Below are 24,964 nucleotides of genomic sequence, written 5' to 3'. Positions count from 1 at the left end.
AACACCTAGTTTGTCTACCTCAAGGACTCTACAAGATCTGCCAGACAAACTATTAGTAATCAATTTAGTTTCACAATTACTATTTTCCAGGGGCCTTTTCACTGTGGCATCAACCCTATTAGGTGAGAAATCCTTTCAAGTTTCTGTTACTTCCTTATGTTGAACTATTCTCCCAAAGACTGTGCTTTGTTTTTCTCGTGAGATGAATTTATTACACTTTCGCTTCCCTACACAACTCCATCCCCCTCCTCCAGTTATTTCTGTAATTGGTGAACATAAAGGTGACTCTAGAAATGGGGGGGGGGTGGGGGAAAGAGAGGTAAAGGGAGGGGAATGAAAGAAGGGAGAGGGGAGGAAGGGAAGGAGAAGGAGGAATGGGAAGAGGGAGAAAGAGGAGACAGGAGAGGTAGAGGGAAAAAGGGAGAGAGGGAGGCAGGGGGGAAAAGGAAGGGAAGGGGGAGAGAGGAAAAAAAAAGGAAAGGGAGAGGGGGGAAGGAGAGAGAAGAGTATAAAAAATTTGGTGGGGCAGAGGAGAAAGACAACCAAAAATTTTGCATATTATCTTTAAATTATGTATAATGGACCAGCTGCTGCATAATTTGGGATGTGACAACAGGCCAGGTTGAAGAGTTGAGCCAACAGAATCCACTTAATTGACCTTCTTAGAAATTACATTTAGTTGAACTCAAGATTCTGCCAGCTATCCAGTCAAAAGTGTAAAATATGCTTTCTTTTTTTTTTTTTTTTTAAGACTTTATTTCATTTGACAGACAGAGATCACAAGTAAGCAGAGAGGCAGACAGAGTGAGAGGGAAGCAGGCTCCTGGCCAAGCAGAGAGCCTGATGTAGGGCTTAATCCCAGGACCCTGGGATCATAACCTGAGCTGAAGGCAGAGGCTTTAACCCACTGAGCCACCCACGAGCCCCTAAAATATGCTTTCTGTTCACCACTGTGTACTCAAGTAAACGTGTTTATGACTCTCAGACGTTGGCCCTTACAGTCTGCTAATCAGTGCTGTGACCAGTGGACTGAGAAGGGGTATTCTTGCCCATGTGGGTACTACAAAGTCACGTGACCAGCTTCTGAGGGATTCGTTCTCGAAAGCGCCTCTCAACAGGACTTACCTCAGAATCCCACACAATGCCTGTGTTTGACTGTTGGTGAAATCTCCCTAAATGTTAACAAGTGGAGTGAGACAATGGCAGCTTACCAAACTCACACGGGCCCCAAAAGGGTTTCAGGGACCTCTGTGAACTGGACACCAAACCCAGGGAACACAAGCTGAATGAACTCTGTGAGCAGTCGCTCCATGCAGTGAGAGCCTAGTAGGCGGGAACTAGCATTCTGCATCGAGGAAACTCATCAAAACTCATCAAAATAAGCAGGTGCTATAAACCGTGCAAGGTCTCAATAGTAATTCCAATCCTGGCAGCCCCACGGCCACAGTCACAAGCCCGGAGCGTGTGCACCCACCAACAGTCTGTTCTCTCTGATCCAGCTCTAAAAATGTCATACAGAATAGGTCTTAAGGAAATGAACAGAAAAAATCTATTTGCCCTGTCCTATTTTCAAGTGGATTTGCAAATTCAAGAAGACAATAAGTTGGACGAGGGCAATCATTTGCACCACCTCAGTTGAGTTTAGAGGCTCAGAAGCTGAATTTAGAGGCTCCGGACGCTGTTAATGGCAGCTAACCAAAGCTTTCTCCAGATAGAGCTACAGCTCCAAGCATGAGGCCCCTGTAAAATGCAAATCCCCTGGGACGCTTATGTATTATGCATCCTCTGTAGGGGTAATTCTACCTTTGCCGTGCATTTACTGGATGCTTTATTCCCCAGAGCAGGAGATGGGCGCCAGGGAGAAAGGAGGAAGATACCAGCATCCCAAGACAGTGGGAACAAAATGCCAGCTTGCCAGAAAAGGTGGCAGCGGGAGGGAGAACGGTAAGTCTGGGCATCGCCTTGCCTCTTTCACAAGCCAGACTCTGGCTACCCTGCAGTGGGTGTGACAGGAACTGTGAAAATCGGGAAAGGAATTGAGGGAAAGTCTCATTTCCTCAGTTCCCATAGACTGGTGTATGGAGACGACAGTGACATCCTCCTCTTCTGATCACCTGGTGGAGTTTCTCATCCACATTTTTTTTTAATTCAATTGCTATTAATCACACTGACTAAATCTATCACCAGTCCCCTATGAATATTTTGACTCATCGTGTTCTCTTTTCACCAGAAGGATGGAACTGCTCTTGGCTTTTGCTTGTTGACTTTTGTTCCTATTTTACCTCTGCACAGCAGAGAGATTTAAATCATTTGCTTCCCGAACATCATAATAATATTACAGCTAATATGGTGATTTTGAAGAAAAATGAAAACTTACAACCATCAGCAAAGACTCCAGAAAAACTAAATATAAACTGAAGCTTCAGGTTTTATCTTGTATCTACTTGACTAAAGGGCGGGGGGGGGGGGGGGGGGGGGGGGGGGGGGGGGCTTTTAAAATGCAAAAGTGTAATTGAACCAAGAGATTACCTTGATTCTACTGGCGGCTCCAGGTATTCTCAAGAGGCCTTCGGTTTCCAAACCTCCCTCTTCGATTCGGGAAATCAGCTGTGTATAAACAGAAGAACATTCTGACTTGGGGATTCCTAACAGGTACAATTCCAAATTGAACATCTGCTTCACATAGAGATAAATGATTACAATGATGGGTAAGCGGGTTTTCACGAAGTTTTGAATGCTACTGCACTAGCACTATCCTTTCAACCAGAAAGTCTCAAAACTTTACTTCTAATTGAGAAGAAGTGGGGTCTTATTCTCCTTTGTTACAGAAGTGTAATCATTTCACACAACAGCTGCTGTACTCCAAATAAATGGAGACTGAAGTTGTTCACTGCTTAAAAGCAACTAAGACCATCCATGTCTTCTGCTTTTCCAGAAATCTGCAATCAAATTAATCTTATTAAATTCCATTATTTGCAGATTTACATCTCATTTTTAGTTTGTTTCAAAGACTTGTTTATGGAGAAAAAAAAAAAACCTGTTTGTAAATATTCATTTTTAAGCTTTGCAGCTTTTAGTGGTAAACCAAGACAAAAAATAGTTCTTGTTGAGGGCTTCTAAATCATACCTGATACCCAATGAATATACACAGATCTATCTCTAGAACTCCACTAAACTAACAAAGATTTTTTTTTAATAATGCAGAAACCCACAAAAATAGGCAAATAAAGAAATTACAAAGACATACTGTTGGAAGCTAGGATGATGATTAAAAAAAAGTGGTTAGTTTCTTGGCAGAGTCATCTTCCAATTGAAATATGTATTCCCCGGGAAATGCACACAGGCTTTATAGGGGGTACTCTGCTATTTTAAGGAAATCAATTTCTTTGTCCTCAGGCTAAATATAAGGCAATTACTAGCATCGCATAGGTTTTCCTTCCTACCACCCACCCCCATTCACCATAGCCTTCTACTTTTTAAAAGACAGACCTACTCTTCACTCATCCCCAAACTTACTATAATCTCTCTGCACACCCTAAGACATAAAATCTTCCAGAATGCCAAAGGATGTAAAATTTTATTTTAGTTTTTTTCAGGGAAACCTCCTTTAATGATTTACCAAGGCTCTATAAACTACATAAAGCTGTTTCTTCCTTGCTTATAAAAGTGTCTATTAGGAGCAAAGCAAGGTATCATAAAATGAGTTCTTTTGACCTTTGTCTAGATGTTCTGAAATCAGATATATTGTAGCATGTAGACACTGGAAGAGAGGCAATTTTTCTTTAATGACCTCATCTCTCCTATCCCTGGATTAAGGCCAAAGAATGCTCGGATCTTCAGGGAGTCAGGTAAGAATAAAGCGAAGAGTAGTCTCAAAATTCTCCTGAGGATTTATTATTAGATAAAGTGAGAACCATCTCTGACCAGTCAAAGCAGTGCATGATTTTTAAAAATTCAAGTGGAATGTTTTCCAAGACTACATTTTTCAAGTTACACTAGATAATGAACCCACAGCTAAAAACCTTACAAGAGTTATTTTAGATTAGATGGGCATTACTCAATAAAGGGTTTAAAACTAAACTTAACAAATAATACCATGCAAAATTTATTCAATGTTTGAGCAATTTTCATTTTTATTTCACTTTATAAAATGTTTAAAACGTTCCATTAGCAAAAAATAAAATTCTACGCTGGCTGCTAGAGCAAATTAGTTTTTAGCAATAGTACATGCCTTTCATTTTCATCAAATACACAGGAAAAATGGAGATTTCTAAACAACTGAATGAGAGTATGATCTGAATTTTATACTGAAGTTCTTTTTATTCCTCTCGAACGCGGAATACTAAAATTCAATAGAGAAATGTATATATAATGCCTGAAAGAATGTCATGTGGTTTTTCATATTTCTCACTTTAAAAATAACATTTTTGGCCACCACATTATATTTCATTATTAAAATATAAATAAGAAATACTTTATAGCTCTTTTATTTTCAAGACTTAAAAATGGAAAATAACTATATTGTTCTATATATTTTAATCATGCTCCTTTTTAGTAATTTATCTTACAAGAGACATTGCATAATTTATCAGTAATGTTCACAGCATCTCCTAAGAGGGATTATATGCTTATACGAATTTATGAACTGAAAATGAAGTCAGAAGTTTCTGACACAAAGTATCTTTGATTTGGCTGATTAGTCTGACAGTGAGAATAGAATTTGCTAATTTGTCAGAATTTTTCTGTAGATAAAAATTAAAAGTACTTTATTTTCCTGACGTTTTCTAAGAATATGGTTTAAACAATGTGCCTCTGAGCAAAAACAAAACAAACAAGAAAACAACAGATACAATTCACAGATCTCAGATAAGCTTTGCTAAAGCTCTTTTTTGGGTATAATTCTTAATAAAGGAGAAAGTATAATCCTCTAAAAACTGGTGATAAACCTTTTTGCAAATGAGCGATTTCCAATTCTTTGTTTTGTACAAAACTGAGAAATACCTAATTGAGGTGAGAGTTGCTCCATGGAAAAAGTATTTTCCAATGCTAGATCCCTGTCCTGTGTTTGCTTATCATTCAGAGGGGATGCATATAGATGAGTGTTATCTGATAGTAAACTCTTTATACCCTCTTTTATTTTTTGTGTGAACAAAAGAGCCTTTAAGGCTATTACCAAACAACTTCAAACTAGTTGGAAGCCCAAGTCTTCTGAATATTGAAGAGACCAGAAAGGTAAAATAACTACATAAATACAACAATTTCAAGAGAAAATGACATGGGACTGCAGGCAGCCCTCAGCCTGACCAGGAGACATTTCTGAATTTTTGTGGAGACCAAAACGTACCCTTCACTGATGTGGTGGTGAATTTGATAAAGTCAAGCATGACACATCATTGGTTTTTGGTCAAACGCCAGTCTAGATGTTGCTGTGAAGGTATTTTTTTTTTTTTTAGAGGTAATTAACATTTAAATCAGTACATTTTGAGTAAAGCAAATTACTCTACATGACGTGGGCGGGTTTCATCCAGTGGGCTGGCGGCCTTAGCAGCAAAGACTGAAGTTTCCCAAAAAAGTGGCAATTCTGCTTCAAGATTGCAACACGGAAAACCCACAGGAGTTTCCAACCTACAGATTTTGGACTCAATACTGCAATATCAACTCTTGCCCAAGTTTCCAGCCTCTGGACTGCTCTATTTCAGGCTTGCCAGCCCCCACAATCACACAAGCCAATTCTTTAGAATGAGTCTCTTTCTATGAACATGTGTGAGCGTGTGTGCGCGCGCGCGCGTACACACACACACACACACACACACACACACCCCATACTGATTCCGTTTCTTCGGAGAATCCTTACCCACTTGGAAAAGATGCTGGTGAGATCCTTGCCTTGCACAGTCATCTGTGGTGGTGTACATTTTACTTAATTTACTTAAATTTACTTGATTTAAGTAAATTACGTTTACATTTTACTTAATTTACTTAAATTAATACAAATATCTGACCCACATTTGTCAGCACTTCCCAGCTCATCACAGGCACGGCTGACAACTATCCATACAGACACAAGTTTTATAGGCAGTGGCCAGCAGAAGCTGGTGAGAAGAACAAACTCCACAGAATGAAGTTCATCAGGAGAAACAATGAGATACATGTTTGGAAGCGACGGTGATCATGAGAAATAATGGGACCCGAGGTTAATAGATAAGACAGCTGAGCGTTGGTTTGGAATAGTGGAAGAATCAGTCCCAAGGAACTTGGGCTTTGTATTGAATGAGTTTTTTGGGCCAGTTGATGGGAAAGTTCCCACTACCACTCTTACTATCCCCAGAGCTTCCAGAAAGTGTGATGTGTTGGGGCTGCTGCAAAAAAATCTATAGCTCGGGTAGTCCATAACTGATCTGACCTACCTTCCTCACTGCGCATTCCTGGCTTTCGTCATGTGTCATCTGTGTTTCTGAACAAGGATGGCTCAGAGATTAGACTGAAATTTTTATATTGCTGTAGATAATCCCCTTATGAATAACTGAGTGTTGATGACACCAGTGACTTGATAGTTTAGCAATCACTTTCTAATTCTACTTTATGGTTTCTTTGCCTACTTTGGAAGTAGGCATTGGTAAATTAAATTGGACATCCTCACTGTAAATAGGAAAGCTTGGGAAACACACGCAGGCATGAAATATTCATGAGGATTCAATTCCCTAGAAATTTATAAGCAGTTCCCGCTCCCGTGTATTATAGAACTGAAATCTCAATTATACAAAGCTAGCTAATATAAGACAGGAAAATGATGCCAGGTAATCACAGTTATAGTAATAACACAGAAAACATCACCATAAAATAAAAATTATGAGCCCTTGAAACAAATTTGTTTCCTGAATAGAAAATCAAAGTACAAAATAGAAGAGCACATCAATTGGAAAACTATATTATAATATTATGAATGCCAAAAAAGAAAAAACTTCTATTAGTTCAAGTATGTTCTCTCTGTGCTGACCGATTTAGGTCTACTTACTTTTTGAAATATCAAGGGTATTCGAGTTCCTGGTACTTTCCTCTGATCTTGTTCTAACAACACTGTCAATGGAATACAAAAAAGGCCGGAATCTGCAACAAAAAAGAAAACTTCTTAACTTCGATCCATCTATAAAATATTAATGCAAAAATATTAAGACATCGGATTTCTGATACTGTCATTCAAACAAATAACTATTTATTGAGCACCTACTAAGTGAATGACATTGTCTAGCCATTAGGTCCATATCACCATAGGAAATCTTGATCCTGTCTTATATAGCAATCTAGCAATGAAAGACAGCTAAGTAAATGATTGCAACAAATCACCAAAATAATTAGGGAAGTTATACTGCCATGTAAGAAAAATAATGCCATGGGAGTATGTGAAATATACAAAGAACTTACTAAAGGTAACAAATTAAACGTTTTGGCTAAAGCAAATATTACTCATCTCTTTTATATGTAACTGACATTTAACATTCTACAATACAGCAAAACAGAAATGTTAGCTCTTCGACAAATCAGTCAACCTCATGATCTTGTTTTACAAGAGTTTTTCTTTAGAAACTACAGACACTTGGTAGTTCTTAAATTGTGATTTGCACTTTCATATATTTGGGAATAACTCCAGAAGAACTGAAAGGTAATAACTTAAAATTTTTCTAAATTAAAATCATATGCCTTCAGTCTGTGTGAGCATAGCTTCTGCTTAGTACCTCCTACCTCACTCCCATCACTGAATGAACAGTTAGCACAGAAGTGTAACACACGTCATCAGCAGAGATGTAAATCATTTGTGAACAGGAAACGGGGCTTTATATTGTGGAATGAGGACCTTGAAAACTGACACTCAATAGAGATGCCATTCAAGTGAGTACCAGTAACCTAATAATTTGTAGCTTAAGAATTGTCCAAAAAGGGGTGCCTGGGTGGCTCAGTGGATTAAAGCCTCTGGCTTCAGCTCAGGTCATGATCCCAGGGTCCTGGGATCGAGCCCCGCGTGGGGCTCTCTGCTCAGCAGGGAGCCTGCTTCCTCCTCTCTCTCTCTGCCTGCCTTTCTGCCTACTTGTAATCTCTGCCTATCAAATAAATAAATAAAATCTTTAAAAAAAAAAAAAAGAATTGTCCAAAAAAATGTAATCTTCAAAAATGTCAAGTCTAGTTTATGAGATGAATATATCAGAGGAGCTACAAAAATATTTAAGAAATGGAAAGAAAATCTATTCTGTTAATAGTTATACTCTAAATGAGAATGGCTTAATACTTCTCTCTCTGCTAGGAAGCAATTCTAAAACACAAAAAGCCTCTCTAAGCCATTTTAACAGTCCTAAGCACTGAGTCACAGCTATTTAAATTATATTTCTATTTTATATTTGGAAAAGGCTTTGTGACAAGCTTCTGAAAAAACATCTAAAGTCTTTCATTATCCATAATGGCCTTGCGGAAAATCAGAAGCACCATTTAACTCAGAAATTCACCATCCCATGCCTTAAGCTATAATACTCAAGAGGAGCTGAGCACAGAATGAGGTCTTCTGGGGCCCAGCATGGGAGAGAGGACCTTGAGAGAAGGTATACGTCAGTCCTACAGAGATTTTGCCTCTATAACTTAAATCAGGTGAATATGTGTCTTTATTAATGTTACCATAGCAACTCAGTAATCCTCATTCTTGGTATCTCTTTAGGAGAGAACTTAAATAAGAGGCCAGAGATTCCGAAAGAGTTAAACTCTGTTAAATTAATAGATAATTATCTGCATTTCTAGACCAATAAAATCTTGGATAAAAACTAAGAGGTGTCTGTTTTCTATAAGATTATAAAAAATAAAGTCTGTTTATGTAATGGGTATAACAAGTTGCTTACAAAAGAAAAACTACATATATCCATGAGGAGTACAATTTGGTGGTATTATGTGCCACAATGGCATTATTTTCTTAATAGACTGAAGAAGGTTTTTGCAAAATAGTTATAAGTAGAATGTAAATGAGCAAAGGGATAGGCTACTAACTACCCTATGTACTTCCCATCAAATAAATAAGCAAAAGCAATGAACTAGGATCAACTATCTTAAAGTCATTTTTCAAGATCTGATTTTGGAAATAAGTTTATGTACCAAAAGTATCTTTTACACGTAGTTTTCAAAGGAAAGTGCATTTGAGTTAAGATTCCTCAATACAAAAAAAAAAAAAAAAAGAAAAAGAAAAAGAAAAAAGAAGAAGAAGAAGAAGAAGAATCCTTAATTCAGAATTTCCTTCCAAGGTAAATATTTTATTATCTCTTTATTTTTTATAGTCTAAGAGAATAGTGCATGTATATCAAGTTACAAAATTTTTGAAGGCAATGTTTTAAATTCTGAATTTTAGAAGTATTCAAGTGTTGGTTTATTTTGTAGGTGTCCCCCCTCCCCAAGAATACTGCTCAGAAGCCAAGTTCATCTTTGCTTCTTTTGAAGTAAATTCAACTGTTTTTCATTTCAAAATTACCTTTTGTTTTGATTTTCACAGCTTTTTGTTGCTTCAATTCAATACCCAATACATCATAGAGGGCAGTCAGCTCAATGAGGGCTAAACGGCAAACTTTCTTCATGTCCTGGGGTGCTAGGTCACCAATTCTGGTGATGCCTGTTTTGTCTTTTGGGCATCTGAAATTCTAAAATAAGTACCATTAATAGAGTAAGGGTTTATAGGGTCTAACCTCATTTTTAGTGAAAGAAAACAAAACCGTTACTATAGAAAGAAGCTGTATTCAGAGTAGTGACAATGAAAGCCATGGCAAAATCGCTCCAGTCCGAATGAGGAGCCATCTTGTCATGATGATGATCCTTAAGGTTCAGGGGAGTCTGTACATGAAGTCCAACAGACAAAGGGACCAGCTGTGGACCAGGCGTACTAATCCCAGTGGCTGAGAGCACAACAAGAGACAGTAAAACTGAAGGAGAAAAAGAACTCTAGTTACTGAACTTTGACAATAAAGGAAGATTAGGAGTCAAGAGAAACCATGAGGAGGAAGAGGAAGAGGAATAGTAGCTATGAGTGAGTACTTAGAATGTGCAAGGTACACTTTACCTATGCTACTGTCACAAATATGTATAATATGATGTGGAATATTGAATATTTATAACGCAATATATATTATAACATTATCATAAAACCCCAGAAGGTCTGTATAGCATTGGGGTGGCAGGGAATATGGAAGGAATAGTAACGGCATGGACTTTAAAGCCAGAATGCCTACCAGTCATCTCACTACCAACCAGCTACTAACAATCTGGTAATTGATTAACTACTCTTTCTACAAAATGGCAGAAGGGGTGGGTGAGGAAGGAGGAGCCGGGCATAACCAGAGTGGGGGAAGAATGAGGGGCAAACAGATGGGGAGAAGGTGGGGAAGAAGGCCACCTTATTCAGAGGGCTGTTGCGGGGCTTAATGCCTGGCACTTCCCCAGTACCTTTATAGGGTTGCTATTATTATTACTTTCACCGCTAAATAAAGAGACTTAGAGATACTACTACCACAGACGAGTAAAGTGGTATTTTGTTTTCTGCCAATATTTGCCAACATTTCTGCCAATTTATTGTTTTCTCCAACATTATCTACTACCTATTCAGCCACTTTTAATATTAAACATATTAAATATAAAGAAACAAACCACAAAGTAAAAACATGAATTTCTCTAATACACCAAACACAAATTATAGTCCCACTGTATTTACTGGTTACTAAAACCGTGATCATTCTCTAATGGTTTGATTAAAAAAGGGTTATAAAGGCTGTACCTTTTGGGTTTACCCTTGACTTCCTCATTTAATGGTCAACGATGTTTAACTGTTTCTCTTTTATTCCCTTTACTTTGCTCATTTTTTCACCATATGATTAATACTTCCTGGTCTAAAATCTAGTACAAAAGACATGTCTTCAAACAGCCCTTCTCAAAGTCAGGTCCAGGGAACCAAGAAGTTACATAATACCCTTTCAAGGAGCCTATGAGGTCAAAACTGTTAATAATTAATCCTAAGACATTATTTGCCTTTTTCACTCCCATTCTCTCATGACTGCACACTGGAGGTTTCCAAAGGTGTAAGATAGCTGCTTTTCCAACAGATTGAATACAGACGTAGATGTGAGAACCCAACTGACATCTACTAAAGTGAGATGCTAGGAAGTTGAAATGTAAAACCATGACACACTAATAATTTGTTTTAGAAAATAGGGCTCTTTTTCATTAAAAAATGTTACTTATGCTAACCGTAATACTGTAAAGTGGATTAATAATTTTTTAATTTCTCAATTTCGATTTCCAATATGGTAAATACCCATAGGTATAACTGATGTAAACAAAACCTCTACTCCCACTATCTCTGTTGTTTACTTATCACGAGAAATAATTCCTTAGTCTACATATTCATGTTCCATAGTTCAAGAACACAGGCCAGTGACAAACTTCCATGGAACTCAATCCAAAGAAATTCTTCACATTCCAAAATCACAGAAAGCAGTCTTCTTCATCTCCTCAAAATCGTTCATGAAATCCTAATTTCTATAGAACTGTGAGTATGCTTTCTTTCTTGGTTCAGCTACAAAACACTTCCACAGAGCTGGAAGACCAGGGAGACAACAGAGGCCCCAACAGCAGGAAATCAGATTCTTGGCCAGAACGCTGCATATCCAGGGTTTTGTCGAAGTGCTGGAAGCTGTGGTAGTTACTGTTCTCAATACCAACATACTTCCTGACTGGTGAAACAAAAGTTTTGTGAAGTCCTCCATGCTTTTTAAGAACCTAACAGGGTTTTGAGACCAAATCGTTTAAATATCATTGTTTTAGAGCATTTCCTAAAGCCTACAACTTTTGGTAACTGAGTAGCTAAATTCTTTCCAGCACACTCCACTCAAAGAGAGAACCTCTTTACATAGTTCTTTACAGAAACTTCTATAGAATCTGCTATAGCTTCAAAAAGAGTTCACGATAGGAGAAAACAGGTCTTTCTTAACTTTTTGCAATATGTTTTTTCCTGATGAGAACATGAAATAAAACAGCAATAAACATCATTAAACATGCAGTCTAAGTGAATTTCCAGCATAAGTGTTAATGGGGCAGCGCATGGAGTTGAGAACATGGAGCCAGAGCGCAGGTGGCCCATCCTGTCTCCATCACTTACGAGCTAGGTGGCCTTTGGCAAATTACATCACCCTTATGCCGCCTCGGCCACTTTACCTGTAAAGTGGGAATAACAACAGAACCCATTCAGAGAGGGTTAAGTGTTACTACTACCTTTCTTTCACAGAGCTTTTCAATAATTTCAAGACTTCATGCCTTTCCTCTTCTCCTAAATATTACTGTAAGGCAAGGAAAAAAACAGCAAGGCTAATAATACTCATTTGATAAATGGTCTTTGGTCGTATCCTGCAAAAGTCCCCACAGATGAGAATTATTATAGCACATTCTCAGTGGGGAATTGAGACTTACTAATAGACTAAATATGGCCACACAGCCAGTGACAAAATAAGGATGCAAATTCAGATATTCTAGATGCTAAATTCAGCAATAACCATTCAGCTCTGCTCCATTTTCTCTATCCACCACAGCACGCAGGGAGGAATCTGGATTGGTCAGTAGTGATAGAGGAACAGGAGCCCCCAAAGAGAAGAGCCATGTCTTAATCATCTCGGTAGCCCTACTGGAGCACAGGCCTGGCGCACTGCAGGTGTTCGGTCCCAGGCTACTCAGTGAGCGAAGACACACACCCTACAGGGAGGAAAGCACATAACCAAGGTCAGTGAGGTATGGAGCCACTGGCTGGATGGCTCCCCACTGAGCCTCGCGTTCAAAATCACACAAGACTTCTCACGTTTTCTTCAGGTCTGGCCCCCGAGTTCTGCCCATTGCATTGTTTTCTAAATGGCTGAACCAATCTTATTTACCAACCTTTTTTTTTTTTTTTTAAGTTCTAAATGTTTCATTAAAATCAGTTGCTATTGATCTCATAAGCCAAACATATGTAATACAATTCTTTAAACCATTAGCCAAGATTTGTTTAGAGAAACCTAAAATATTATTAGTTCAAACATTTGATTTCCCTCGCAATCTATGTCATGAGCTTTATTTATTTATTTATTTAACATTGTACTTTAATGAAAGGAGTTAGTTCTTTATTCCAATGTTTAATTCATAGCAGCAGCTTTAAATATTTATGAAGTTTCCTGTCATTTTTGTTTAGTTAATAGACTGGATGGTTCAGTTCATTGGCTAAGAGAAGGCAATGCAATTTCAGCAAAAGAAAGGCTCTTTGCCTTTTGAAAAATGTGCTTCAAGAACGAAGTGAAATAAAATTTTTCAGAAATTATAAGGTCATCAGTTCCCATGTATTACCATAAATTAATCAGGTAGCTCTCTCAGACTGCACCCCTCTTTTGCCGATCTCACAATACAAAGGGCCCCTTAGGCACTTCATCAGTAATGATGGACCCTGATGGACTTGACTTTAATGTTAAGTCACTTTTAGCCTCAACTTGGAAAGCAAGAGAATCTCTTCTCACCTGATCAATTTTCACAGATGACTTTTTTTTTCTGATCTGCTAGAAAATGCATTTCTTACCTAAGATTTTTCTACGTGCAAAACGTGATTTTTTGACAGTATTTCATTCATTGTTATTTCCAAAGGATGAATACTTTTCTAGACAAATGAACTTTTGAATTTACCTTTTTATTTTTCTTAAACTTTTTTTTTTTTTAAATGGAGAGCAAAGAGCCATAGTTTAACCTTTTCTTGACAATTCAGGGCCATAACCTAAACATCTATTTTGGTATTGTGTACAAGGGTGTGTTTGCTATCGACTTTCAGTGTCTTCATTCAATCCTGAAACAACACCTCTTCCACTGTCATTCAGCTTCCTCCAGAGGTGTTGTGTTCTCTAGCAAACTGCCAACATGGGTCCGCATGCCTAGTTTTTGGCCTCTGAAACGGTGTTACCAGAAAACCAAAGTCATTATAGAACATGAATTTACTTGAATTAAACATAATTCAGGGGGCGCCTGGGTGGCTCAGCGGGTTAAAGCCTCTGCCTTCAGCTCAGGTCATGATCCCAGGGTCCTGGGATCGAGCCCCGCATCGGGCTCTCTGCTTGGCTGGGAGCCTGCTTCCTCCTCTCTCTCTCTCTCTGCCTGCCTCTCTGCCTACTTGTAATCTCTATCTGTCAAATAAATAAATCTTTAAAAAAAAAAAAAACATAATTCAGTAAGAATCCAAAAGACACTAAATAAAGTCGTAAGAGTTAAATATAGGTGTGCATCTAGGATATAGACTTAACCAGTTATAATTTTAAAACTATGATCTTAAAAATTTCTGCATTAAACCCTTAATGTTCAGTCTCCAAAGCAGGATGAAAGAGTATTATTAAATTTCTCTTGTATATGATGGACCCAACAATTCAGAATCTTATTTATATAATATCTCAAGCTATCCTGAGCAAGTTGTCAACAGCACTAATAAGAGTCACTACACTCACACCTAAATTAAATGCATTTATACCTTCAGGACGCATGAAGTGGAGTCAACATGGTCTTCCAGAAAAAACTCCAGATCCAAAAGCTGAGTCACCTGAGTCATCTAAGCCAAGCCTTAGCATCCCATATAGAGTCTAACCTGTTTCCCTGTATGAGAAATAGGAATTGAAATATCTACCTCATAGAGATCATTTGATAAATAAATACAGAGCATATTTTCTGAGATAGAGTGGGTACATAAAACACAGTAAGCAGTGGCTACATTTTCAAACTGAAGCCCATTAAAGGTTATGAAACCTGAGCTCCACATTTAAGAGAAATTTGAATCTGCTGAGAGATCGTAAAGAATTAACAAAGATTACCCAATGCTGTAAGAAAAAAGGAAATGAATTAAAAAATGAAGTCAACAGAGAACAATGTATTTCATAAAGCTTACTGCTTATTTACAGAAGCAGGGGAGCATAGAGTAGAAATGGAATTTAAGGTTTATCTGCTTAGACACCTGCCTCAGAGTGATGAATATAAATATTCATTCTATCAACCATGCTGAGGACTTGTGAAAAGCTTACACGCCCATGCCCTCCAGAAGACATATGGATAAATGGTTGTATAGATGAACAGATGCATATACGCATAAATAAATACAAGAATATATTGACAATAATTATCGAAAGCATGGCATCTTAACAGCTTAAAGTATTATTTTATATATTGTATCTGATGTAAATTCACAGCCAGGGAAAACCGAATAATAAACTTAGATACTGAACTAGACCCCAAAAGAGGGGGTAAGATTCCTTGGTAAACAGGGAACAACAGAGAGGTAAAAATGGGAAGGTCATTTCAAGCTTGAGGCATAACATGAATAAAGCCTAGAAGGGAGGTCAGCACAAATGTTAAGCAGAGAATGAAATAAGAGAGTAAGCCTTAAGTCTCTGAAATAGATATGAACTTATACTTCATTCCACTTTTGAATTAACAACTTAAACGTCAACAATGTCTTCATTTTTTTTTTTTAAATTAGACTCTCCTGTCCTTCCTTTATAACCCCTTCCATCTGTTAAGACACAGACTGTCACTATTCTGAGAGTCTGGGAGTGTAAGTCATCTCTTCAAGTCAAATGGTATGTATTCCTTTACTTTTCCCATTAGGTATATAAATAGATTCCTAATAATATATGGTAAAACTTGGAAACAACCTAAATGTCTACCATTAGGGAAATGGTTTAATAAATTTTGATGCATCCTCACAATGGAGTATGACATATCTATAAAAAAAATGAGAAATATTTCTATATATTACTACGGAGTGATCTCCAGAATATACTAAGTCAAAAAAAAAAAAATTCTAGGTTGACAAAAGTGTGTATAGTGGGCTACCATTTATCTAAGAATGGAAGGATAAACCATAAGGTTCAAATGAAAAGGAGTTTACATAGAAGGTAAATTTACCTGTGAGGGGAGGGAGAGAACAGAGAGTGAGGGCTCAAAGACAGAAGCCAGACTTTTAATACATCTTGGTTTTAAATCTGACTTCTGAACCACATAAATATTTTACATGTTTACAAACAAAATTGAATTTCAAAAAAGCAATGCCTAAAAATTGAAAATAAAATGAAACCATTAAGCCAACCCAGTATTCAGTTGGTAGCTTAACCATATGGAGAAAAACTATCCTATGCAAGCTCAAGCACAGTAATTTTATTCTTACAGTCCTTTTGGGATATATCTGAAGGACACAAACAACTGACGAAAAGAAAAACAAGTATAAGCTGTTTTTCTAGTAAGGATATTGTTGATAGCAGGGGTAGCATTGTTATTCTGAGAATACTGGGCATTAACTGAGGATATAACACACAAGTAATTATATGTGTTCTAATTATATCACCTGGGGTATCCGGAGAATAACTATACTCAGCATGGAAGAAAGAACAGACAGATGTACTTCTTGCCTCGGGAAAGGCTTTCAACAATGACCAACCCATGGAAAACGAACAGTCCTAGATTCCTGATCACAGTTACAAAAGTATGCTTTTACTAAATGGAACCACGGTCTCTTGGAGAGACAGATGATTCTAGATCTAGAGCAGAAATTGTAGCAGATACACATGGGAAATTGTGTCTAGAGTCACATCAAATAGGGCTACATCTATGAGCTTAATTCTATTTTTGCAAGAAAATTAAAATACAACAACACCAACTGTTCACTAGTAAAAGATGCTCAGGAACCAAAACAACGAACACTGAAAAATAAACACAGTTCTGAGAAACTTTTTCTTAAAACAAGTATTCAAGTTAATAAATAAATAAAAGAAGAAATGAAAACATCATCTTGTCAACATTAATGAATGAATGAATCAAGCATTAATTAGCAGCGGCTGCTAATTTCACAAAAAGAGAAAAATGATCAGATATTTTGTGTCTCTTGATACATGATCACATATGAAGTAATCCTGATTAAAAAGAAATAAAGAAAACACACTGAACCTGATAAATCTATAGTCAAACAATGTAAAAGAAACAGAAGAACATGAGGAATTAGAGGGAAAGATTCTCTACAACTTAATAATCAGGTTTCTTCAACAAATAAATTTTGAGGGACAAAGAGGGAGAATAAGAGATGGAGAGAGAGAGGGAAGGAGGGAGAGACTGAAAGTGTTGAAAGACATATCGACCAATTGCAATGCATAAGCCTTATTTGGATCTGGATTCAAACAAATCTGAAAAAAAAAAATAATGAAATTTTGGATACAATTTGAAATTCAAACGCTGAGTGGATACTGAAAGTTAAGAATTGTTAGCATTTTTTAGGTACAGTAAGAGGAATCTGGGCACATTTTTAAAAACCCTTCTTTCAGAACTACATACTGAAATATTTATAGATGACAATATATAATTCAGAGATGTGTTTCAAAATAACACAGAATGGAGCACTGTTTGGGGATGTGGAGAGGTGAGGACTAGCCAGGGATTAATGAATGTTGGGGAAAGTACTGGAAAGTTCATTACACAATTTTGTTTTGTTTTGTTTTTGCAGGGTGTGAATTTCTACAAAATAAATAAATATATGGAATTTTTTAGAAGACTTTATTTATTTATTTGACAGAGAAAAGGAGAGAAGGAATACAAGCAGGGAGAGTGGACTCCTGCTGAGCAGGGAGCCCAATGCGGGGCTCCATCCCAGAACACTGGATCATGACCTGTGCAGAAGGCAGAAGCCCAATGACTGAGCCACCCAGGCGCCCCTAAATACATGTATTTTTTTAAAAATGTAAGACATGTTTTGTAGTAACAGGAACACTCAGTACACGGAGCTTGGTTTCTAAATACTATCTGCTACTAAAAGAAACCAGGCTCCTTGAAGAAATGGATTCCCTCAAGTCGGAGAGAAGAAAAGTACAAAGCGAGCCTGGGAACATCTTACACAAGAAAGCAAAGAAGTAAAAGAATGAAGTCATGTTAAAATGATACGGGAACCAGCCTGAAGGGCTCCCACGGGTTAAATTTAGACAAATTTTAAAGAAAAACAAGAATGATTTATAAAACACTGAAAAAAGGTAGTCCTCTGTCCACAGTGATATTCAAAAATAAAAAGAGAAAAGGAAGGGCAATCAATGATTACAAAAGATTGCCAACCACTCAAAATAGAAGGAATAAGAAAATTAGTCACCATTTCTCAAACACGAGTTTAATTACCATTTCAGGCAAGGATCACAAATGTACGGTGATACTAGTGGGCAATGGGTTGTTACTAACGATTAGAATATCCACCCAGTCCCAAGGATCACAAATCAGTATTAACTGCACAGAGGGAAAGTTATCTTTGTAACAGGGAGATCTGGTGAACATCTCCCTAACTGAGAGGTCAAATTTCCATCACCAACAAAGGGACTGTGTGACTCCATGCCCCTCTCATGATGATGCAATCAGACATCAACCTTATCCATGCGGTAGTTTGGCCAAAAATGTGTAGCTTGAATCCAGTCATGAGGAACAAAGTCAAAATTTGATTCCCACTCTTCAAAATATTAAAGAAAAAGCAGGGGATGTGATCTAAATTCAAGGAAACCAGAAAGATACGACTCAAATGCAACATTGGACCCCTATTTGAATTCCAGATGGGGTTGGAAAAGATGGAAGCTATATATATGACAATACTGTGGCAATTGGGAACATTTTAATAGACCATATATAAAATATAATTATTGCTTTGGTGTTCAATTTCTTAAGTATTACAGCAATGTTCATATGTCTTTGCTAAGCTAAAAGAAAAAAAAAAGAAAAAGTTGGGAGGGAGTGCCTGGCTGGCTCAGTGGGTAGACCATGGGACTCTAGCAGGTGATGAGTTCAAACCCCACATTGGACATAAGGCTTACTTTAAAAAAAAAAAAAGAAGTGAGTGGTCCCTGGGTGACTCAGTTGGTTGAGCATCCAACTTTTGGTTTCAGCTCAGGTCATGATTTCAGGACTGGGAAATGGAGCCCCGCCCACGGCTCTGAGCTCAGCAGGGAATCTGCTTGAGTTTCTCTCTCCTCCCTCTCCCTCTGCCTTCCTTCCCACACTCTAATAAATCAATCAGTCTTTTAAAAAAAAAGTGAGTACATAGCTGACAACACAACATATAAATAGATAGATGCAGAAGGAGAAAAGCAAAGGTTATAAAATGTTCATTGTTAAATAGGTCTACATGACCCCTGCAGGGGTATTTGCTGTACTCTTCTTCCAGCTTCTCTGCGGATCTGAAACTTCCAAAATAAAAAGCTGATGAGTGAAATCTGAATAGTGTACTACGTACAGATAACGGAGCATCACAGTCTTTGCTCTTCTGGGCCTTCTCCTTGGAGCTCTCTTTCTGATTGACGGCCTGCTCTGCAAACGATACCTCCAGGTTGATATCGGTTTCAGAGGCAGGTGCCTCTTCAGGAACCAGGGGAATCAGCTCTTTTTCACCCACAACTAGGCTAGATGCCTGGTCTGGGAAAACAAAAAACAAAAACAAAAAGGTTCAATTAATATATTTTCTTTATTTCTTTTTTTACTTCTTTACTTCTTTCAATCAACTACATAAAAACCTTTGGGGAAAATATTATTTACTATGGTCAATAATTAATGGTTATTTTAAAGGCAAACATTTACTCCAAGAATCCTACCAATGGTGGATGGAGGGTATAGGAGGGAAGGTGGAGACTAGAAACCATACTTCAATTGTGGAATCTGTCTGTGAGGTCACAGTGCTTAGACTGGGTCGAGAGTCCAACATGGATAGATGATCTCAAACTCCGAATGAGAAGCCTCACAAAAATTTAGTAGACTTAATTGTTGTTTTATTTCACAATGGGAGAGTAAAAGCAAAAGAAAAAAAAAGATGGGGGGAGGGGAGTTCAAAGAAGTTAGTTTCGCTCTCTCTTAGAACTAGTGATACACCATTTCATTTTCTCACAGGGAAATACATTACTGGAATAGACTTCTTCCACACCCTGTGTTTCTTTTCTGGAATGTTATTTACCTATCAGAAGAAGAATTCCAAAATAAGAGTTAGTGCCAAACACTTGCCACAGAGGGAGTCGGGTCTGGTAGTACCTGGTACAGGAACCAATAGGTTTTGTAACCAATTATATCAAAGACCATTAAGGTTCTCACAACTATAAACCTAGTGAAATAAATTCTGGATATTTACATCAACATTTCAAGGGTATATAATAAGCTCAACATTTTTTTGTCTGTTGTTAATCTTCTAGGAAAAAATTAACACTGGAAATCCTTGTTGCCCAAAACACTAGCTTTAGAGCTTTGGAGAAAATAGTTCTAATTGACACAATCTGTTAATAAGTTTTTGGTTTAAACATAACTCATATTAGAAAAACCTTGGAACCAATGACAGGATTACTGGTTTTTGTTTTTTTGTTTTTTTCTCATTGCAGACTTTTAATTCATGGTGAGCAGCTCTGAATTATAAAAATAAACGTACATAGTGCATTTACATGCTTCTACACTAACACAGCGAGGTGCTAGAAGGTAAAGTTAATTTAAAAATTCAATAAAGGCATGCCATATATATATGTATGTGTGTGTGTGTTATTAACACCGCTTCCTTCAGAAAAATCTGTTTATAGTCATTTAAATTTTTAAAAATATGTTTCTATTTCACCCAATAGAAAATTAGGAATAAACATAACTCTAGCCTCATTAATTCTGTTTGATAAGCAGGGCAGACTTCTGGGCATGTGACTTGTGCAGTCTCGGGCCTCTGTGTTCAGAGGGTTTAAACCCTCCTGGGTTTAACACCTGCTGTTGCCACCTTGGAATCTGAGCAAGAAGTTCCACATTTTCAGTCTGCACTGGGCCCTGCAGACTACCTCAGTGGCCTGGTAGCATCTCCCAGTTAAGAGTAAGTAAACACAAACCAATGCCAATTCCAAAAATAAGAATAAATGTGATGCTCCTTGATGGTAATTACCTACTGCTGCCATCTTTGGCACATCTGTATATTATTTATGTTGCTATTCCAATAGCCTGCGACATTTCTTTTAATTAGAATAACTAAACCATTTTACAATTAATTTTTAAAGTATTAACTTAAATGTCAAAGCACAATTTTAGTTCTCCTTCTCCACCGGCTTCCACTGCTGTATGTTTTACTGTGAATATGTATGTTGGTTTCCTAGGAAACCAGTCTGAGGGGGGAAAAAGATGATTAGCCATTTTCTTAAATTAGAAGCTACCTTTCCAGAAGTAGTGTGTTTATGGACAAGGATTTTAAAACTACTCTTTTTTCTCCCTCAATACTGCCATATCACCACTGCTCCACATAGAAAATAACAGCCTGCGTTGGTTGCTGGAAGGGAGGGGTGGAGGGGTGGGTAACTGGGTGATGGACACTGGGGAGAGTATGTGCTGTAATGAGGACTGGATATCATAGAAGACTGATGAATCACAGACCTGTAGCCCTGTTTAAAAAAAAAAAAAATGCCCTGTGCTAATTTCAAAGCTGAGTAGAGAAATTATAATTAAGGTAAAACATATTTACAATATATGAATTTCCTCCTAACTATGGCAAAAATTTAAAACAAAAATCAAAAAACCTAGAGTATAAATAAAGCCTGAGTTCAAATGGTAGATCAAGTAAAGGTAGACAGTAGGAAAAACAGTTTCGTTTGTAGGCACAGCTGCAAGAAACAGATGGTGAATTGACTAATAAAAATATCTATGAATCAATGATCTACTCTCATAGAGAAAAGTTAACAGAGAATTCTGACATAAATCTTTCAACTCTTAAAGTCCTAAAGTGTAAATAGTATAATTTCTTTATTCTCCTTTGGTTTTGAAGTGAACAATACCCCTGGGTTATAAATATTTTACACAACTCCTTAGAGTTTTTCAACTGTTCAAAATATTCCAAAGTGCCTTTATTTTTAAAAAGAATTATCCCTCCTCCACTGAAATCAAGAGAAAATAAGTAAATATACATACTAAGATGAAAATTTGAAAAATTATTTGGGCATTATTAATGTTTCTAAGTGTATGTATAAAAACAGTGGGCCATTTGCATAGAGTTTTATAATTTAATGAAAAGAATAGTACTTAGCCAATTAATTAATTTGAAATGGGACAACCCTTACAACATTAAGACTTCTGTGACTTTTTCATTTAGAATAAATCTCTTTCATTGAACATATATAAAAACATTTAAAATGGACAAGGTCACCCACACCTTCCGATTTCAAACACAAAGAGCTCCACTTCTGAACTCCAGACAATGTGTTTCCATGCCCTTCGTTCTGAACCTTTCAGTGTGTACACGGCACTGGCTATTTTGCTGACCGCAGAAAGACTGTGGCCTACAACAGGTGAAGTGGTAAAACCTCAGCGACTCAGATCTCTTATGATTCTGATCGGAGGCTCTGTGCCTGCCTCATAGCACTCTGGCTAAAGCAGATGTCATGTTCTCCTCAGTGGCTGCAAGCGACACTTCAAAGTACTCCTATAATGAACTTGTCTTCCAGAATTTTGGGGTATAGAGCCTACATCCCCACCTTGCCCAAAAGAGGGAAACATCAAGCATCAAGAAAGGACAATGCTTTCCCCAATATTCATTTACCAATTGCCAGGCACCCTTCCCCAGTGCATATTGCCGTTGGCACACAAGGGTCGTGCGTCTCTCTCGATTACCTAGCTTCCAGCAGGCCAGCACTGACTCTTCTAGCTGGCTTGTCACTTCAGTGTTTGTTGGTTCACAGACTTGGGGAAACACCCAGCAATTTCATTCTGATAGAAATGTAATATATACGTATATATAATATTATATCTATATTATGTATTTTATATATATATATTTGTATGTGTACATATATAATACATACAACTAAAGAAACCTCCACATAATAGCAAGTGCTTTTAAAGACAGAAACACAGCCATGTCTGTGTCCATACACATACATGCACACAATTATTTACTTATTTCTTTTTTTTTTTTTTAAGATTTTATTTATTTATTTGACAGAGAGAGAGATCACAAGTAGGCAGAGAGGCAGGCAGAGAGAGAGGAGGAAGCAGGCTCCCTGCGGAGCAGAGAGCCCGATGCGGGGCTCGATCCCAGGACCCTGAGATCATGACCTGAGCCGAAGGCAGCGGCTTAATCCACTGAGCCACCCAGGCGCCCCTATTTACTTATTTCTAAAAGCAAGGGTACAGGAGAGAAGTTCTGAGAAAAGCATGGTAGGAAAAATAGACATACTGATGTTCCAATACTCCAAGACATCCCCGTAATCTTGGACTAACCTGATTATGAGGGGAAGGCAGGAAACACTTCCCAGTCCTCCACAGTCTGCCTGACATTCCTCCCCTACTACCTCTAATCCCAATACAACACTATGAATGGCATGGGCACTCCAGGTGCCAGGTCTGAAGATCATAAACAAAACAAAAGGACAAGTCCCCGAGCCAGCATCTGGCAATCACAGACCACCTCTGTTAACAGTTTTTAAATAACACAGTACAGATTAAATTTTTAAGCTTCATTTGGAATATTTTTTTTCTTTTTGCAAATAAGGGAGAAAGCTACAAATTCTTTCTTGATTAAGTGCTAATGAAGTCTTAATACTTGTTTTCACCCATGCCATGAATTTCTAATTCGGTTCAGAAATAACACGTATAGAAGAGAAAAAATATGAAAAGAATGATAAGGAAATGCTCCCAAAATTATGTTTTAAGTTTTTATAAACTTTCTAAAAAGGAATCCACTTATGAATTAAGAACTTATTGATTTCAGAATGAAATCCTTTGGCTCCACTCAGTAGCTGTATGTCCTTGGGAAGGGCACTTAATATCTCTAAACCTCCATATTCTCATCTGTAAAACGGGTTCAGAACAGTATCTACTATGTGGAGTTCTTGAGTAAATTAAATTAGGTAAAATAAACATCTTCACAAAGTACCTGGCACATGGTAAACAGTTGGGAAAATTGATTATGCATAGAGATGTTTATACAGAAATGCACAAACATTTAAAAAAAAATCAAAGGCTCACTATATTTCCAGCCTTATATAATTATCTACTTGGAAACTTTGTATTAGCATTTTAATAAAATTTGTTTTCCTAGAATCGAAGGTGAATGTTTTAAAAGGTTGTATCTGTTTGTTATGCTAATAAACAGGAAAATACAAGAGAACAGGTCCAACATACCATCTCTTCCTTGATATTTATTTTCATTTGTTCTGACTGACTGTGAGCCGATGCCATCTGGAACCTAAAGATAGAAAGTGGGCCAGTGAGTCATCTCCAACTCACAACCAGAGAAATGGTATTGTACATAATTCCATTACCAACCTTCAGAGTATAAGAAACACACTCAGAATTGTAACCACCACAGGAAAAAAAAAAAAAAAAGTACTGTATTTATAATCAACAAGCAATCATCCAACAAATATTAGGTTGCCCCCAATTTGTAAAGGCACAATACTAATCCCTGTAAGGAACATGAAAAACATTAAGAGTCTTTGCCATGGGTATGTCTGGGTGGCTCGGTGGGTTAACTGCCTGACTCTTGCTTTCAGCTCATGGGGTCGAGCCCAACCTCAGGCTGTCAGGCTCTGTGCTCAGCGGGGAGTCTGCTTGGGGATTCTCACTCTCCCTCCGCTCCTCTCCCCACACTCTAATAAATAAGTCTTAAAAAAAAAAAAAAGTGTCCATCAAGCATACCACTATTTAGTTGAGTGGTAACGACAAACTTAAAAAAACTGGTAATATCTAGTTACAGAGTAGATAAAGAAACTGGTCTATCCATACAATGAAATATTATTCAGCAATAAAAAGAACTGAAGTACTGATACAAACTGTAATGTGGATGAACCTTGAAAACACTAGACTAAGTAAAAGGAACCAATCACAAGGCAGGATTCCTTACCTACAGAATGTCCAGGATAAGCGACTGAGATAGAGATACAGATAC

At 37.4% G+C, this 24,964-nt stretch overlaps 1 protein-coding gene across 2 annotated transcripts in view; it reads right to left on the bottom strand.

Moving 5' to 3' along the window:
• ARHGAP18 (Rho GTPase activating protein 18) overlaps window positions 1–24,964 on the bottom strand; it is a 128,142-nt gene that overhangs the window by 27,745 nt on the left and 75,433 nt on the right. For both annotated transcript variants that reach the window (XM_046004597.1, XM_046004598.1), the window contains exons 4-8: window positions 24,199–24,262; window positions 19,313–19,491; window positions 9,500–9,665; window positions 7,016–7,107; window positions 2,530–2,607 (exon numbers count right to left, since the gene is read on the bottom strand). In XM_046004597.1, the coding sequence (XP_045860553.1) occupies window positions 2,530–2,607; window positions 7,016–7,107; window positions 9,500–9,665; window positions 19,313–19,491; window positions 24,199–24,262 (579 nt within the window). The remainder of the gene's footprint in view (window positions 1–2,529; window positions 2,608–7,015; window positions 7,108–9,499; window positions 9,666–19,312; window positions 19,492–24,198; window positions 24,263–24,964) is intronic.

The sequence above is a fragment of the Meles meles genome, chromosome 5 (genome assembly GCF_922984935.1).
Source record: "Meles meles chromosome 5, mMelMel3.1 paternal haplotype, whole genome shotgun sequence".
NCBI classification, from domain to species: domain Eukaryota; kingdom Metazoa; phylum Chordata; class Mammalia; order Carnivora; family Mustelidae; genus Meles; species Meles meles.
The sequence above is the reverse complement of the archived record's forward strand: the minus strand, read 5'-3'. Positions and strand labels throughout refer to the sequence as shown.